At 26.2% G+C, this 19124-nt stretch overlaps 2 protein-coding genes and 4 non-coding genes across 7 annotated transcripts; 3 read left to right on the forward strand and 3 right to left on the reverse strand.

Moving 5' to 3' along the window:
• The first annotated feature begins 481 nt into the window (after positions 1-481).
• On the forward strand, positions 482-18308 carry LOC129607192 (carbohydrate-responsive element-binding protein). Of its 2 annotated transcripts, none has more exons than XM_055517984.1 (4): positions 482-525; positions 14163-14942; positions 15125-16066; positions 16120-18308. In XM_055517984.1, the coding sequence occupies exons 2-4, from the start codon at positions 14387-14389 to the stop codon at positions 17775-17777; spliced, it is 3156 nt and encodes a 1051-aa protein (XP_055373959.1). In that variant the 5' UTR covers positions 482-525; positions 14163-14386; the 3' UTR covers positions 17778-18308. The 2 variants fall into 2 exon arrangements, with proteins under 2 accessions (XP_055373959.1, XP_055373958.1); XM_055517983.1 differs by lacking the exon at positions 482-525 and adding an exon at positions 558-667 and having other exon boundaries at positions 14141-14942.
• Trnam-cau (transfer RNA methionine (anticodon CAU)) lies at positions 11025-11097 on the forward strand. Its single transcript has one exon. It is a non-coding gene; the product is annotated as a tRNA-Met (tRNA).
• Trnam-cau (transfer RNA methionine (anticodon CAU)) lies at positions 11630-11702 on the reverse strand. Its single transcript has one exon. It is a non-coding gene; the product is annotated as a tRNA-Met (tRNA).
• Trnar-ucu (transfer RNA arginine (anticodon UCU)) lies at positions 12647-12719 on the forward strand. The gene has a single exon. It is a non-coding gene; the product is annotated as a tRNA-Arg (tRNA).
• On the reverse strand, positions 12934-13006 carry Trnar-ccu (transfer RNA arginine (anticodon CCU)). The gene has a single exon. It is a non-coding gene; the product is annotated as a tRNA-Arg (tRNA).
• On the reverse strand, positions 13332-13840 carry LOC129607194 (small integral membrane protein 12). Its single transcript, XM_055517986.1, has 2 exons — positions 13591-13840; positions 13332-13479 (listed from the first exon to the last, which is right to left on the reverse strand). Exons 1-2 carry the CDS (start codon positions 13718-13720, stop codon positions 13349-13351), a joined length of 261 nt encoding a protein of 86 aa, XP_055373961.1. The 5' UTR covers positions 13721-13840; the 3' UTR covers positions 13332-13348.
• Positions 18309-19124: the final 816 nt, after the last annotated feature.

Below are 19124 nucleotides of genomic sequence, written 5' to 3' on the forward strand. Positions count from 1 at the left end.
TAATAAGGTTAAAATTTTCAATAGATGGCAGTAAATGCAAATCATATTTAAACTTTCTCTGACAAATATAATATTTTTAGGTTTGCTTGTCAGAAAATTCTTAATCAAAACAGTACACAGTAAACTTATTCATACCCAATTTTGTATACATATTTGACGTATTTGATGTCAATTAGCCCAAATTTTTAAAAAACAATTGAAGACCATATTGAAGAAAGAAGGCAATTTTATAAAACATGTAATTTTATTTTTTTTTCAAATTTTACAATTTTTTTATTTAAATTTTTGCAAGCATCTAATATATTTGTAATAATTTAAATAATATAAGTACATATACAGGTATTAGTATAACATAATATGTACCTACATACATATATAAATTTTTATCGTGTTTTATTATTTGGTAAACAAAAGAAATTACATTTAAGCAAAATAACATTTTGTATAAAGAAATCAAGTGCATCATTAATTTGAACAACTAGTGACGCTGATCATGTCTTCGAGGAAGTGAAAAATAAATATTGTGTAAATAACTTAATAGTAATATTTTTTTTTTTAAAAAAAAGTTTATATTCTAATTTAACAAAGTTTAAGGGTAGTTAGTCTATAAAGAAATTTTCATATTAAATAAAATTGTAAATAAGATAATTCAGGAAATATCACATGAGTAAGCTTACTCTTTTGTTTTTTGTAAAAAAAAAATATTGTCATTAAGTGTTCTGTACCTATGGGACTTATTTTTGTCATAAATATCATACATAATATATGTACATACATATAAACATTAAATTTGCGATCTAAGAAAAATATTGATTTAAATATTGTCATTGTTTCAATTACTTGCAAGACATTTTTTAATATTAATTTTCAATATTTAATTAAAAAAACAAATTTATTAAACTATTGTATTATAATAATTTTTTATTGAATTGTCAAAAATAATTTGCTAGTTAATTATTATGTGAATAGAAAACTATGTATATGATAGATGGCGCTTAAATAATTGCGCTATAATTTATTATTATTTTTTATAATACATTAACCTATGGTAGTTCGTGGCTCTATCTGGTGTGTATTTTTTGTATGTTAATTAATTATGCTTTAATATTATTAATAATTCGAGTTTGATGTACAAATTAAATGCGCATTTAACTGAGTATACAGACTTACATATGTAGTTAATAATGTTCAATAATTATTATCTTCATTTGAGTATGACCAAACTAGAAATTTTATTAATTTGCTTCTTTATATATACATATACATATGTATAAATAAATATTAATTATTAATATGACAATTTTTTTAAAACTAAAAGTAAATATTATTGTATTTTCGCTTTGGTATTTAAGTTTTTTTTTTGCTGCACAGTTTTAGAATAAATAAGATTAGAAATAAAAATTTTTTTATAAAGAGTTTTTAATATATGGGATGGTTTTTTTTTACATACTTTTTACATAGTATGTAGATTCATATACTTACAATAAATTAAATTCTTTTAATTCGAAATCATTCGATTATGCAATTTTATATTACACATTCGTATTATTCTCGATTACATACATATGTGATATAAAAAATTATTATACAGAAATAGATAGATAAAAAAAAAATAATTATTTTGTACTTTCTATATACACATGCATTAGTAAGAAAATACTAATTAAAACTAGTAAAGAATTATTTTCATATCAGGGGGCAAAATACAAAAAAAAAACTTGTACATAATGTCATCACATTGGAAATTTTAATCCCTTGTATTATATAGAATACCTAAATCTTGAAAATGAAATTAAATTTGTTATTAAAGCAATTAAGTATAGGGCAATAATGAAAATGTATGCAACAAGGTTCGATATGACTGATTTAAAAAAAAAAATTAAAAATAGATGAAATATTATGGAAAATATTTTATTTTAATTTATTATTGCTTATTGCTGTTGATATTGTTCAAATTAAATAGAAATTTATGGATATAATTAATGATTAAATTTGTTTTTGAGCTGGAATTACAATGTATTGTTATAAATAAAATTTCAAATTCAGGGTTCTTTTGCAAGAGGAGCAACCCTATAGTATATAGCGTATACTAAAATAAATCGTGTGTTTGTACATAGTGTAGGAAAATCTAATGAATTTTACAAGTTTCACTTTGATTCGCAGTGAAATCGAATTCTGATTTTTCCCAGTAAATATTAGGGTGTCTACCAAAATGCAGATCAAATAGTTTTAATTATTCTCAAGCTAACGTCAATATGTCAGACCTGCATTTTGGTATAGTTGTGTAGGATTTAAAATATTTTGAAATTTTATCAAAGTTATGAACCTTACATAAATTCATATTAAATTTTAAAATTTAAATTTTTAAATGTAAATTTTTAATAAATTTTATTATTTTATTTGCAAAACACGTCAATTTCTTATATGATCTTGAATTTCAATTTAATATACACATATGTTATACAATTTAAATCAGAAATAAATAATTATATATGTTAGTATGTATGTATGAATATAGTACGATTTTTAAGTAATATACGCGTGAGTTGCCAAAACAATTTAAATGTTATAATTTGTTAAAAAAAAAAAAAAAAACAGAAAACAAACTAATGTCAATAAATAAACAAATGTTTTAATCAATTTCAATGAAAATTACAATAAAATAATATTCTCTATCTAGTACTGAGATTATCAACACCAATACTGATTAATTAATAATTTTCAACTGTTTTTTACTTTCTTGTAATATAACTGTTCTATATACATATAAACTTAGTGAATTGAAATTTTAACTTTGAAATTTTAAAACATTAATCTAAAATATTAAAAACAACATCATTTCAAATAAAAGAAACGCTGATTGCCTGTCGGATGACGGTGAAAGCCGTCTCCACGTTAAACACACCAAAATGGATTCTAACAACAGATTTGGTCCATTGAGTCAGCTTTCAGATGATGAAAATGAAGCTGTTGCAGATTTTACTCCAAAGCAACACAAGCCACCGCCAGTGAACATTACTGGTAAATCAAATACCGAAATTCGTGACCACATGGCACAACTAGGTATTAAAAACTACACAATTAAAAATTGCAGTATAAGCACAAAAATTCTTGTAAACACTCTGGAAGAATTTGATTTTTTATATAAAGCACTTGTTAACTATAACTCTAGTGTGAAAGATGATACAAATAAATGGAAATTTTTTACACATCAAAATCGTTTAAATAAGCCAATTAAATTAGTATTATACGGATTGGATAACTCAATACAAAGTGATGATTTACTAAACGAACTACAAAATCTTAAAATTGAATGTTTTGATGTTAAAGCAATGCAAATGAAAACTGAGCGATATTATTGCCAACAAAATTTTTTGATTTACATAAAAAGAAACAGCATTACTTTAAAAGAAATCCGCACAAAAATCAAAGCTATATTTCACAGAATTGTAAAATGGGAATATTTTAGTAAAAAACACAAAGGCCACGTCATGTGCTTTAACTGTCAAACACTTGGTCATGGTGCTAATTACTGCCATCTAAGTACTGTCTGCGGTATATGTGCTTGTAAACATAAAACTTCCGAATGCCCAGAAATGAGCAAACCGACCGACGAACAAAAACTGAAATGTGCAAATTGCAAAGGTCAACACAAAAGTAATTTTCTCCAATGTCCAGAAAGAATTAAGTATGAAAATATAATGCAATCCATTCGAGAAAGAAATAATAAAAAGCAAAACAAAAATCGTTCTCATCAATTAAATTTCAATAACAATATTAACATTAGCGACACGCATCACTTTCCAATTCTCTCATCAACTTTGAGAACAAATAATCAACAATCAAACTTCACCAACAAGAGTAACAGAACTGTTAATTCAGTATCATACGCAAGTATTGCAAACAATAATTATAATAATTTTCCTAGTTCAAATAATTTATATAATAATAACAATGTTAATTTTCACAACAACTCTAGTTGTAATAATAATACTAATCTTACTAACAATAGTACAAATAATGATCTCTTTACTTACTCAGAGTTATTGACTCTCTCTCAAGAACTTTTAACTAGATTGAGAGATTGTCAGAATAAAATAGAGCAATTTAATGTTTTAACAGAACTAACCTTGAAATATTTATTCAGTAATGTTAAATAATAATATTCAGAACTTAAAAATAGTTTGTTGGAATGCTAGAAGCATTGTCAACAAAAAAATTGAATTTTTAAATTTTTTAAGAAAATATGATGCTGATGTTATAATTATAACAGAGACTTGGTTAAGAGAATCAATTGTTGTTGATTCTGTTTATGATATGTATTGTTGTAATAGGACTTCTGGAAGAGCGGGAGGGGTTGCCATAATGATAAAAAAATATATTAAACATGAAATTTTGCCACAGGTTAGAACAAAAATATTTGAAACAATTTCTGTTAGGGTAGATACGGGTACAATGCATATTGACTTTATAGGTGCATATTTTTCAGGTGGTAATAGTAACAAAGAAAAACTAAACAGCTTCAAAAAAGATTTGGAAGTTTTTAACAAATTAACTGGCAACTATATAATTGCGGGCGACTTTAATTGCAGGCATGTAACATGGAATTGTGTAAAGAATAATATTTGGGGTAAAATTTTAAATGAGAAATTATTTAATAGCAATTTTAGCTTATTATTTCCTGCGACTCCAACTTATGTGCCCACGTCGGTAAGACAGAAACCATCAACTCTGGATCTTGTTCTTTGTAACATCCCTAATTATATTACAGCTCCTTATACCGTCAACGAACTAAATTCAGACCATTTGCCTGTATTATTTACCGCTAATCGAGTAGCACAAATTATTGAAAAACCAAAAAGATTTTTATTAAGAAGGACCAATTGGAAACAATTTGGAAAGGTTTTTAATCGGGCTATATCTGGTACAAATTTTGCGACAAAACCAATTACCAAGGAACAAATTGAGGATTCAGTTGTTAAATTTCATGAATGTTTGAGGGACACTATTGATAAAGTTGTTCCTCGACAAACTATATCGGATCATGATTATTTGATGAGACTGTCAGAGCGTACTAAGCTTATAATATCCCTAAGAAATGCAGAAAGACGACGCTGGCAAAGAACAAGGTGTTACAGTCATAAAATGTTGTACAGATTTTATGATCGTATAGTTAAGATGGAAATTAAAGAATCCAGAAATCGGGCATGGAATCAATATTTGTCCTCACTAGACAGAGCTTCGAAACCTTTTTACAATTTGTGTAAAATACTCAAAAAAAGAAAGACTAGAATGCCAGCTATTTCCTATAACAATTCTACCTTAACTACCGATTTAGAAAAGGCTAATGCATTAGCAGATTTCTTTGCAAGTCAAAGTTCTCTGACTGATAATTACAGCGATGTTCTAACAGTGGATGCAGTTCAACGTTCAGTTGACGGATTACGATCACTGGCAATTACGGACTATTCTTTGATTTCTATAAATGAAATTATAGATATAGTTACAAAATTGAAAATCAAAAAAGCACCGGGTAATGACGGTATACCAAACATTGTATTGAGGAACTTGCCAAGGACAAGTTATAAATTTTTGGCAGGGATTTTCAATAGCTGTCTGGAATTAGGATATTTCCCTAAAATATGGAAAGATGCCATAGTAATCTGCGTCCCAAAGAAAGGTAAGAATCAAACCCAAGTAGAAGGATATCGCCCAATTAGTCTTTTGAATACTATAGGAAAAATTTTTGAAAAAATCATTAAGCAACGTCTTGAGCAAATTGTAATTCGAACGAATTTTCTGCCTGATGAGCAATTCGGATTTAGAAAAAACCATTCAACGTCTCATCAAGTTTGCAGGATTAAGAACATTGTAAAATCTGAGCTTGAAATGAAAAATTCAATTGGAATGATCACACTTGACATCGAAAAGGCATTTGATTCTGTATGGCACGATGGTTTAATACATAAGCTCTTCGAAATGGGATTTCCATCATACATCGTCAAAATAATATTGAGTTTTTTATCTAATAGATCCTTTTCAGTCAGAATTGGAGCTACAAAGTCTGAGACAACAATTATCACCGCCGGAGTGCCCCAGGGTTCTGTGTTATCTCCATTACTTTACAACATATTTGTAGCTGACATGCCGAAACCACAAAACTGTAGACTAGGACTCTATGCGGATGATACGGCTTTATTGACAGCCTCCAAAGATCCCACTGAAATAATAAATCATCTTGAAAATGGATTTCTAGAAATAAGGAATTTCCTTTTCAGGTGGAAAATAAAGATAAATGGCTCGAAGACAAAGGCTATTTTCTTCACTAGGAGAAGAAAACAACGTTTTCTCCCGAACCGTGTTCTTACCTTGGATGGAAACCAGATAGAATGGGAAAGGGATCATATCACTTATCTGGGGATTCATCTCGATAAAAAATTACTTTTTAAATCACATGTCGCAAGGACTGTCAACAAATTGGATCTGTTTATAAAAATACTTTATCCAGTTATTAATAGGAAATCTTTGCTGAATATAGAAAATAAAATATTAATATTTAAAGGGGTTTTTCAGGGAATCCTTTTGTATGGTCTTCCAGTATGGAGTTCAGCTGCGAAAACGAATTTAATGTTGCTTCAAAGGAAGCAAAATAAAATTTTGAAATTAATTCTAAACAAACCTTTTTATTTTTCGACTCGAAGATTACACGAAATGGCCAAAACACATTCTGTTTTCGAGCAAATTGATAAAATGATGTATACCTTCCAGGAGTCGTGTTACAATTCTAGCAATCCTTTAATAAGAGAATTAGTAGAATAGTAATGTTAGACAAAAATAGGGTTAATTAATAGATATAAGTACTTTAAAAAATTTAGTTTGAAAATAATCTAGGTTTTATATATAGGAAAAATGTAGCGTATAAGTCTTTATTTTTAAGTATTTTATCTTAAAATTTTCAAAAGGTTTTTTCTTGCCGTTTTCCTTTACATTGAAATTAATAAAAAAAATCTTAGTCTTAAGAAACAAAAATTATATAAAGCTGTAAATACTAAAAATGTATGAACTCTTAAAAAATATTTGTAGTAAAAATGTACAATCTAATACGTCCTGGCAATAAATAAATAAATAAATAAATAAATAAATAAACAATAAAATAATTGAAAATATTTTCATTTACCTTAGAAAAACTTCCCTCTTGAAATAAAAAAAAAAAAATTGAATAAATTCTTAAATAAAAAAAATCTTTGATTTTTATTTTTCCTCTTTTATTTTCTTTGAAAAACATGTTTTTTTTTTAAATTTTTAATAAACGTCATGTTTAATTTACTTCAATTAGTGCGGTTTTCAATAACATATATGTAATATAATTGTAGTAAGAAGAAGAAGAATACAAGATTCAAAACTTATTTGAATTAAAAAAGAATATATTTCAATTAAAAAACAAAAGGAAAAATAACGGTGACGTGAAATAAAAAATTTATAAGTTAGACAATTTCAGCATATTTTCCCAAAAAAAAAAAAAAAACGCGAATTTTGCAAGTATAAGTGAAATGGCAAAAACCCATAATTGATAATTGCTATTATAAAACTGTACTTTATGACCGGCTTGTTTTAGAAAATTATTAACCTTTAAAAGTGCATTGCTCGTTAATGGCAATATTGAAATTAGAAAGAACAAAATTTGCAACATTCATTTAAGAGCAAAACTCAATTTATACGCATTGCACTTTTTGCCCACATGTAATTTTTATTACCCAGATAAGAAATGAATAACCGAACAATACTGATATATTCTGTCCCAAAGGGAGTGCAAATATGCGCATTCATTTACATTTATCATGAGTTTCGAATCTTGCCATATTTTTTCGAAATAAAAATGTAATTTTCGAAAGATTTCAATATGAAATGGAAATCAACTTCAAGGCAGAAAAACAATATCTAGAACAATTTTTAAATATTTCTCTTGACTACCAAAAAAATTTCCGACCTAAAATCAGTCACTTTTTCAACAGTAGTTTCAATTTTGAATCTTTGTAATTTTCAGTGTATACAATTTTTTAATCGTTTTAATTTTATATATGTATATGTATGAATTTGTAAAAATTTATATTAATTTTTTAAGGACAAGCGAGAGTTGTTGGGTGGTGCGTGACACGACAAATAAAATTGCAGATATGAAAAACAAATTTAATGATTTTCTTTTTGGGAGAAACAAAACATTTCTCATAAATTACAGATGCGATCATAATTTTTATTTTATGCCATATACATACATATATATAATCACTTATTTGTCACATTGTCAGTGGATTCAAATCAAAAAGATTATATGAACAATTTGGCTCATGCGACATTGCAAAATTTTTTTTTGGTTTGCAAAATGAATTATGTGACTTTGCTATAATTACTTTATTTGCCACGTCATCACAGACTGTACTTGTCAATCACGTCAATCGCGGTACTTTTTAAAAGTTAGATGTTAAAGTTATTGTTAGAAATTAGAACTCTATTTGGAACTTACGTATTGTGAATTATATTTTTTTTTTACTTATGTTTATTTAAATATTATTTTATGAAATTATTCACAATATATTTTAATTAGCACCTAATTTATTTAACATGAAAAAAATATTGAGTTTTTGTTTTTCAAATGTTAACCAGGAAATAATTAACATTTCATGCAGAAATTTACGTACATATACATACTCGTATATATGCAAAAATTGAAAGAGTACTAATTGTATATACATTTACTATATTTACATTAATTTATAATTACCTATAGATACTAAAAAAAAAAATTTTAATGCAAAAAAATAAAAATAAATCTTCTTTGTATGTGATGGCAATGAAACCATAAATAAAATTTTAAAATATTAGAAAAATGATAGACAAAAGAAAAAGTAGCCAATAAAAATATTTATAAAAACAAGCCCCCAAATTTATAGGAGGTGTGTTCATTTTATACATACATATATTAATTACCATACCTACATACTTATAACCATCATCAGTTTATAAATAATTTGTTATACATATATACATGTATATATAATTTAAAATAAATTTGATAGTACAATATTTAGTCACTAGAGTGAGAGCATATAGGTATAATTATGTACATAAATTATTAAGCCAATGAATTTGTAAAATTATTTTCAAATTATTTAAATTTTTATTCTTATTTTTATGTAAAACTATAAAATTATATACCTGCATACATACATACTTATTTAGAAATTTGTATATTTATGTATAAATTATTTTTTCATTGAATTTAATTGAAGAATAACAATATAAAAAAAAAAAACATTTTATAAACAGCTATAGCCTAGCTGTCGTCATTGCATCTTAATGATTACAAATTAAGAACAATTTGGCGAAATTTTACTATACTTATAAATATATCCATAAGCACATATAGAATAAGAAAAAAATAATAATAAACAAATAAAAATAATAAAAATAGAAAGAACGTTGCCGTCACACACCCCATTTAAAAATGTCAAAACAAAAAAAAAAAAAATACAATAACATCCGCCAACACGTTTTTCCATTTTTACAAAATTGTGGCCAAAGTGCAAAAGAAAAAGCTTTTTTATTTTCGTTTTTATTATGTACCTATGTACGAAGTTTGCTATACCCCTTTATTTACTTTAATTGTATACAAAGGACTCTAAATAATGGCGATATTTTGGCGATATTTTTTTGAATATAATTATTGGCTTGTAAAAGCTGAGTAATCATTTTAATTGTTAAGAAACATAAAATTATTAAAGTAAAAACTACTTCTAGTTTATTGGACTAGATACATAATTAATTAGCATCACTTAAATCTTACATTTCTATATAGACTATTCCAATATATACCGAAAGCTGCCAAATATTTTTCGTTATTGCATCCGAAAAAAGTGGTATACCTGTACGTAGTTTGCCCTAATTTCTAAATATAGTAAAAATCGTTTATAACGTTCATTTTTTTTGGTCCCTTGAGTGTACCCAATAACCGATTTCTACTGTAATTCCAAAATTGTTAGAAATTTACGAAATATAGAAAATCAAAGCCAAACTGTTTGTTAATAAATTTTATTGTTTGCTTAAGAACAGAAATAAAATAGATTTAATTTTAATATAATTCTTAAAACTTCATTTCAGATCTAGAAGTACTTTGCGGGGGAAATAAAAATTGGATTGAAAAAAATCTGTCTGACGAATATTCAAAACAATTCATTTTTTTTAGTTAAATATTTTTTGTCTTACATACGTTCTTATTAGCCCTGCATGATTCATTTAAAATAATTATGTATAAGGAATAATAATACACCTTCAATATTTTATGCTGAAATCAAAAAAAAAAATATTAAGAAGGTTCATTAGACATTTCATATAAATTTTAATAATATGATAAAATATTGCTGATTTTTTAAAAATAAATAAAAATATTATTTTATTCGGACATACCTGATAATATGTGGTGGGTATGTGAATTTAAAACAATAATGTTGAGGTATGTTGCATATTATGTTAAATAAATGTAAATGTTTGTATATACATATATATATACATGTGTAAAAGTTCATAATTAAATTACCCACATTTTTGTTTAAGCTTTTATTCTTAGAATGTAATTTGAAATATTTTATTTTAAGTAATTACTAACTTCCGCTTCAATTCCTTTGAAATTCTTGAATATTATACTTACTTGTACATTTTAAATAACTTTAATGAAAAACAGGGAAGGTAAATGAACTTATTATTTTATTTATTAAAAATTTTTGAAAAATTTTAGCCTGGTTTCATATTTTATAAATTATGCATGGATTATAATTATGTATGATACATTGTACGTGAAAAAAATTATTTAATAGACTATATAATTATAGATTATCGGTAAACTGTAGGTTTAAAATTGTATGTACTATTAAGGAATAGTGATTTAATGACATTATAATGATTTTGTAGTTTGTACAACAGAAATTATTAAAAGGATAAACAAAACAAACAAATGGAGTTTTGAATATATAGCCTCGGTAGCGCAGTAGGTAGCGCGTAAGTCTCATAATCTTAAGGTCGTGAGTTCGATCCTCACCCGGGGCAAATTTTTTTTAAAAATTTTTCTTATTTTTTTTTTTTTATAAAATTCTTCAAATGCTAATTTGAAGAGCAGTAAGAATCTAAAATAGATATAATATAAATCAATTACCTAATAACCCAAAATATAATCTAGAAATTATTAGAATATAAATAATGTTTATATATTAAGAACATACCAAATTTTATTACCTTTAGAAAAATTTCAATTGAGCCGTTTTAAACACATCACTGTGCTTTGGAAATATAGTATGGACAGTTTACAGTAATTCAAACAAACTCTAGGATTTCTTGCATTTAAAATGTTCCTACTTAATTAAACACGGAAACTATGTACATATTTGCTAAAAAATGCCCATCAACAGATTCATTAAAATTCATTCAAAGGTAGTAAATTTAAAATTTTCAAAATTATATTCAAAATTGTGAATTTCAAATAGTTATTAATTATTTATTCCTTCTAAATCAATTTCGTATTATCAACAAGGAATAATTGAAATAAACTGATTTTTATAAAAAATATTAAAAAAAAAAAATTTGCCCCGGGTGAGGATCGAACTCACGACCTTAAGATTATGAGACTTACGCGCTACCTACTGCGCTACCGAGGCTATAAATTCTACTACGAATAAGTACAATATAGACATTCAGACAACATTTTTCTAATTCGCTTTTATTTGTGAACTTAGTTGTATAATTTGAACTTTAAATTTTAGAACTTGAAATACACATCTTCGTTAATGACAAAATGGAATTAGTAAAACATGGTAAATTTAGTTCATGGTAGATGAAACGGTCATCAATACCTTTTATTTAGTAATATTAATTAAATGCTGAATAAAGAGCATTAACTACAGCACACTTAAGTTTGTGTCTAATAAAATAACATTTTATGAAGAGTTTTATGGTGAAAACCACAAGTTATTCAACTTTTACTTACATAGGTTCAGTAATTTTGTTCATTTTATTTTCATAATTCTCAAAAATTCGCAAATTGTGTTACATGATTAAATTCTTCAAAGAATTCTTATGTTGTTTTGGTTTCTGCATACACCTCCATATTTTTTTGGTTCCATATTGCAGTAATACGGTTTTTAATAAGCTACAGTTTAGAAATAAGTTATTATTCAATCATAAATTTAATAAGTTTTAAATTAGTCATAAATTTTTTATCATAATATGAACACATAACATTTAGAAGGTATTTAGAAAAAACGAAATAAATAAAAACTTTTAGGGTACGAGCAATATTGCCAATGCGTATGTTCTTACTAATTGCTTTACATAATTAAGTTCTAACACATAATTGTTAATTCTAATCTTCTGTTAAGGTGAGACAAATTTCTTTCTTTCTACGTTTTATGTAAAGTAAATATTTATTTGTAATGTTATTGAGTTAATCATATATATTTTTTAGATATTCTAATGTCTAATACACAACTTTATTTCGATTTTAATAGAATGCAAGGTAAATTTTTTAAAAAATATTTTACGATATTTACGATCAAGAAAGAGCCCATATTGAAAATGCGTCTTTACCCATGTGTTTGTATATGTCCCTTTGGCGCAGAGGATAGCGCGTTGGACTTCTAATCCAAAGGTCGCGGGTTCGATCCCCGCAAGGGATGCATAAAGAATTTTTTTTGTTAGTTAAATCTAATTTAACAATAATTACGAATTCATCTTATAATAAATATGTATATTTCTAATAAATTAGTATTTCTTATAATAAATAAGTATTTTGCTTTTTTTAAATTAATTACGAAAAAAAAACACATTCTTGAAAAGTCTTCCTAAATAATTTTTTTTTTTTGAGTTTGTAAAAAAAAATTATTTTTACTTTACCCCAGATGGGACTCGAACCCACAATCCCCGGCTTAGGAGGCCGATGCCTTATCCATTAGGCCACTGGGGCTATGAAACGCAACCGTCTAACACCTTATCTGATTTCCTTCATAGTTTTTTATATTCGCTTTTCTAATATTTTTCCCACATTCGCAGTTTCTATTTATATTTTTATAAAATTTTAATAAATTGAAAATTTACTCATTTCATTAACAACTTTTTTTTTTCAATTTCAGTCACAATATTTTACAAGATTAATTTGTTTTGTTCGTTTTTCTACTTTAACATATTATTTTATTAACAAAAATTTTAAATATTCAAATTTAAATAACTACTTAAGTGCAAATATTTTACACTAAAAGCACTTGGAATTTACACAAAAAAGGCTTCATTTTCTTCGTTTTTTTCATTTTTATTTCTCTTGCAATGAAGGTGACAAATTTCTTCCTAATACATTTTCCTTTAGTTTTAAACGTTCATGTTTAAGTGGATCTGAGGTTATTTCTTCCATTAGTCTTTCATTCCGGTTTTCTTGTATGGACTCTAAAATAGAATACATTTATTAATATTTTTATTACTTATTGATTATAAAAGAAATATTTGCTTTATATAATATGAATATTCGCTGAAAGTATTCAATTTCAGTCAACTTACTGCTATAAGGTGTATATTTGCTAGATAAAAGATTTTCCAAGTTATATCCAATGAAACCTATAACCCCAGCTACCGGTAATGTAATATACACGGCATTACTTCTAAGAAAAGTTAAAATAAGTGGCCACATTCTGAAGAAAACTTGTGTAATTTAAAACAAAATTAATTTCCAAGTACAAATATATGCAAGTCCCAGTAGTTGATGTTTATAAAATAAGATAAATCAGCTGTTGAACACTGAAGTTTCTTTTTTTCGCGGAATTTTGAAATATTGAAAATTGTTATCAAAGTTGACATTTCACTTTAAGAGACACTTACAATTTTTTATTGCATATTTTCTGAACTTGTCTTAACATATGGAAATTTAAATGTGATATTTCTTGTTAAATATTCATTCATTCTTAATAACAATTTAAGACAGAAATTTTTAACAAATTTTTTAATTAATTAAGAAAATAAAATTAACTATAATAGAATTTTTGTATTATTAGAAATTTTATTGCGTTTCGTTGTGTAGTTGACGTATTAATTTCAAATAACGTATGGGAAGTGTTTAGAAATTTCTTTTATAGTGGCTTCTGAGAACAGCTGATGAAAAATGAAAATAATAAAACATTTCAAAAATATTATCAAAGAAAGGAAAATGTCATCCGTCGAGGTCGTGGTATCAAGAAGAGCTAAAAAAAATAATTTAATTCAATAATACGGGTCTAGCATAATACTACGGTTAGGATTAAAAAAATTAAAAAAAAAAGACTCCTTAAACGAAAATTAAAAAAAATAAGGGATTTTTAAAATGGCTAGTGAATTCGATAATATTTACAACGTAGGCAGGACGTTTCAGATTACAGAACGGCCATCTTCAATTCGAAAAACTACTAGAGAATCAATTCATTCTGGTCAGTTTATGGTATCACATTTTGAGGAAGCTGAAGAGGTTGTTGATGACGAACCTGCAGATGTTAAAATGCCAGATCCGGATGATCCAAATACTGTAGGTTCACAAGAGGTTCAAGTAAACACATGCCGTGATATACAATTATATGTTCCTAGAAAGGCCTTGAATTATGCTGGTGGAGCACAAACAACAAATTCAACATTAGAAATTGAAACATCTCTAACCAAATTATTTAAATGTATGAATTTGACTTATTCGCAAAAATTAACTTCACCGAAATGGAATCATTTTAAAGGAGTTCGATTACGTTGGAAAGATAAAATTCGCTTAAATAATGTTATTTGGCGTTGTTGGCATATGCAATTCATACTTAAAAGAAGGACTCCAGTTTGCCAATTTGCCTCACCATTGGATGTTGATATACATAACAATCCACAAAGTGTTGTCTTAGAAGGTAAATATGCTTTAAAATTTTGAAATACGAATTATTTTAAATATCAGATATGTTTGCTTTTTTTTTCAAATTAATCTGATAAAAAAGTATTGAAAATATAACAAGTGTTTGATTTTAAAATAAATAACAAGATTTGTTATTTGCATTAAAAATTATTTATCTTTAATTAATTTTTATCATAGGTAAATATTGGAAGCGTCATTTAGATGTTATCAAAGCTGAATATAGAAAATGGAGGCGAAATTTCATATCAAATGCTAAAGGTGTTTTGCCTTGTAGCGATACTTTAAGTGATTTTGATTTGATGGAATTTTCCATGACGGATGATCGTTATTTTTTCACTGAAGATTTTTATATGAGTGACATATTATTTTCTACAATTAATGAACCCTTTCCTTTTCCTGATCGCAGAGAAATTGCAAAAAATGCAAGTAATGCTGATCTTTTACAACCAAATTTAGGAGCACTTCAACCTAATTTAGATGACATAGATTTGCATTATCAAGAACTTTTACAAAACGCACGAGCTTTACCTCCAGTGCCTGAAGAAGGTGCTGAAGATTTATTAAAAAGTGTTGATAACGATTACCAAGATTTTTCTGCAATTATTGGTAACGTAGAAGACGATTTAGAACAATTAAATTCTTTAAATCCAGCTGCACCTTTACTAACAGATTCAATAGTAGATCCTAAAATGGAACAGGATCTTTTCGACATACCTAATATTCAGTCGAATGTAACAAACCCAACAACTCAATTTTCAGACCAAGTTCAAATTCCAAATAATATTTCAAGTCAAAAAGAAGATTTATTAATGAAAACATTTCCTCTTATAAATGCTCAGAATCAAAATCAGTATGGTAATTTTCCATCAAATAAAGTTAAACATGGTAGGATTAATAAACCAAATGTTGGAAGACTGTTTAGGAAACGGGAACCCCATAATTATGATAAAGCTCAACCAACTTCTCATCAAACTAGCATATATCAACAAATTGTAGCTGAATTAACTAATATGCAGGACATAGCAACAGCACAGCAACAGCAGCGTCAGCAACAACCGCAAACTGTGTTTCATATGAGTGCTGATCAGCCTATGCCATCACAATATCAAATTTCAAATGGTAAGGATTTTGTGGATAACGAACATAATTTATTTTATTATTTTTTTTTTTAGTGCCTCAACAAAACAATTATTCATTAGATTCCGATATTAATGTGCCATTAATAAATAGTGAAAGCATATCTGCTATAAATAAAAATATCTCGGTGCCTCAAGTTATTGCAGTTGATAATGCGTCTCCATGTTCAACAAAGTTGCAAGTGAATCAGTCTGACTTGCTGTCAATACTAAATTTTCAGCAAAACAACTCAATAGATATTGTTCCCTTAGCACAAGAACAAATGCAAAATAATTGTCCAGCATTACAATTTACAAATCAAGTGATTACACCAATGCAAGTACAAAATGAAAATGAAATAACTAAACTTAATTCTAATCGATATATACAGTCTGGGCTCATGATAAATAAAAAAGTTCAGCAACAAGTCAATTCACCGAAGGAGCCTTTCCGTTCAAATAGTCTACCTCTAAATGCTTCTATAAAACAATTAGAAACGAGAGAAGAAAATTTTTTAGTGCCTAAAACTTGTACAGCAACCCCAGGGGGAGTTGTAAGATCTCGTAATCGTAGTAATTCAATGCAACAGAATCTAGCAAATACATATATGCAGATTATGGATTCAGCAGAGGCATTGCAAAATGCAAATAGTGAGCCAATGTTGAATAGTACACTTGCACAGCTTTTAAAAAATAATAATAGTTCTTCAACTTCTTCTCCAACAAACTCCTCAGCAAGTTCTTACAGTTTACAGCCAACAAAAACTAATTCTCCTATAAATACAGCTACTACAAAAACAAATAGTTTACCACCATCAGGTTTAATGGGGTATCAAAAACCAAAAATGGAAGTTGTTCCAATGAAATCGAACTCATTACCTCAAAATTTAGTGTTGCAAACTAATTCACCACTTTTAAAAACATCAATTGCACCAATGAATTTAGCTACAACGCCATCTAATTCTGTTCTTAGTTTATCTCCTGAATCGTATATTTCAGATCAAGACTTTACTCCAGTATCTCCTCCATCTTATCGTTCGGGTGGATCTTCTTCATCAAATCAAAGAAGAGCTGGTCATATTCATGCCGAACAAAAACGTCGTTATAATATTAAAAATGGTTTTGATTTATTACACTCTTTAATTCCACAATTACAACATAATTCTAATGCAAAATTAAGTAAGGCTGCTATGTTGCAAAAGGGTGCAGAATATATTAGACAATTACGTTCAGAACGTGAAGAATTGCGTGAAAAAATCAACAAATTACGAAACGATCGTGATATTTTAAATAACTCACTTACACAACTTCATTCTGTATTACCAGCTAATGGTGCACCAATATCACGCCAAAGAACTGAAAAAGTTAAACAATTATTTGATGAATACGTTAGAATGAGAACATTAGAAAATTGGAAATTTTGGATTTTAGGTTTAATATTTCAGCCACTGTTAAATTCATTTACAACAACAGTTTCAACTGCTAGTTTAGAAGAATTACATCGTACTGCATTACATTGGGTTGATCAACATTGTTCATTAATTGAATTAAGACCAGCTGTTTCAAATAAATTAAGACAGTTATCTATGACAACGGATCTTTTATCAGATCCACCATCAACTTTACAAGAAGAAGTAATAAAAGCAATTCAAAGTGGATCAAGTTGTAGCGCTGATGAACATAGTAATGATGAACAGAAACATTTGAGTTATTAGGAACAATATAAAAAACAAAAACAAATTGCTTTAATTTCATTTTAATAGATTGTTATAATAATAATAAATTTTTTTTTTTAAATTTTAGCATATTTTTAAATAAAATTAAATTTTAAGCGTTTTTAATTTTAAGTTTTAAAGAAGAATTTAATCTCTTCATAGGGTTTATTTTACAGTTATGAAAAAAGATTCAATTTTTTTTGATTCTATTTTCAATAGTATTTAATTTAATATATGTATATAAAACTTAAAACCATATTTGAAATACATATTGTACCAACTTGTATACAATTGCTAAGAACTGTTATACTGGTGACTTTTTAATTTTCTAATCTAATTACTAGATAAGTTTTTTGTTTTTTTTTGGTAATTAACAAAAATTGGTAAAATAAAATCGAATATAAAATCATTTAATTAAAGTTTCAAAATTTAAGTTTTTGTTTTTTAATTTAAGATTAAAACGTTGGTACATGAAAATTTTAAAGAAAAACAGTTCTGGAAAACAAAAAAATATTATTTCTAATACATGCAATATTTTGTAATATTACAAACTAACATATGAAAATCTATAAAACAATATTTTGTTTAAATCAGAAATTCTTAAATGTTTCGATAAGAGAATCGAATTCTAAAGAGCTATTTTATTAATAAATAATTTTTTAATTTCTTTACGTATCTACCAAAATGCAGATCTAACGCTAATTTCGATTTATTTAGCAATTGAAATTCTATAGTTAAATAAATCAAATTGATGTTAGATCTGCATTTTAGTAGCTGCCTTTTTATTTTTTAAATTGTTTAATTTTACATTAAATGTTTAATTAAAATATTTAAAAAAATTAAATAAAATACTGAGATAATATAAAGATTTATTATACAAAATAATTTGAAAAATTTATTGCAAAAATATTGTTTGTAAATTTTTTAATATTAATAAAAATATTTTTCTTTCTTATGTATAAGACCTTAAAATATTACTTAAGAATATTATAATATCGCGTGTTCAGTAATATTTGTTTTATTTAAATTACATTTCTAGTTTTGATTATGTATGATCAATTTTAGAACGTAAATTTTATATTCTTTTCTTCTTGTAATATTAAATTTTTTGTTTTTCTTTCTATAACATGGTTAAAAAATTTGTAGACTGTTTGAAATTGTAGGATCTGTTTTTTTTTTTAATAATAAAAGCATATTATTCAAAATTTATAAAATAAAATCAATAAAGTAGCACAAAATAATAAAGTATGATTGAAAAAAAAAAAAAGATAAAAAAGCAAAATATTGTCATGCTAAAACGAATTTATATAGGAAACATTATTAAAAAAGAATTTATTCTTTTTTTTT

The sequence above is a fragment of the Condylostylus longicornis genome, unplaced genomic scaffold, assembly GCF_029603195.1.
Source record: "Condylostylus longicornis isolate FDR11 unplaced genomic scaffold, ASM2960319v2 ptg000027l, whole genome shotgun sequence".
NCBI classification, from domain to species: Eukaryota; Metazoa; Arthropoda; class Insecta; order Diptera; family Dolichopodidae; genus Condylostylus; species Condylostylus longicornis.

What these genes read in the sequence shown, in the direction of transcription:
- LOC129607194 (XM_055517986.1), bottom strand. Translation starts at nt 13,720, where the DNA reads ATGTGGCCACTTATTTTAACTTTTCTTAGAAGTAATGCCGTGTATATT. An exon ending in CAAATATACACCTTATAGCA is followed by an intron (nt 13,480 to 13,590) that starts GTAAGTTGACTG and finishes ATTCTATTTTAG; the next exon opens with AGTCCATACAAGAAAACCGG.
- LOC129607192 (XM_055517984.1), top strand. Translation starts at nt 14,387, where the DNA reads ATGGCTAGTGAATTCGATAATATTTACAACGTAGGCAGGACGTTTCAG. An exon ending in ACAAAGTGTTGTCTTAGAAG is followed by an intron (nt 14,943 to 15,124) that starts GTAAATATGCTT and finishes TTTTTATCATAG; the next exon opens with GTAAATATTGGAAGCGTCAT. An exon ending in ACAATATCAAATTTCAAATG is followed by an intron (nt 16,067 to 16,119) that starts GTAAGGATTTTG and finishes TTTTTTTTTTAG; the next exon opens with TGCCTCAACAAAACAATTAT.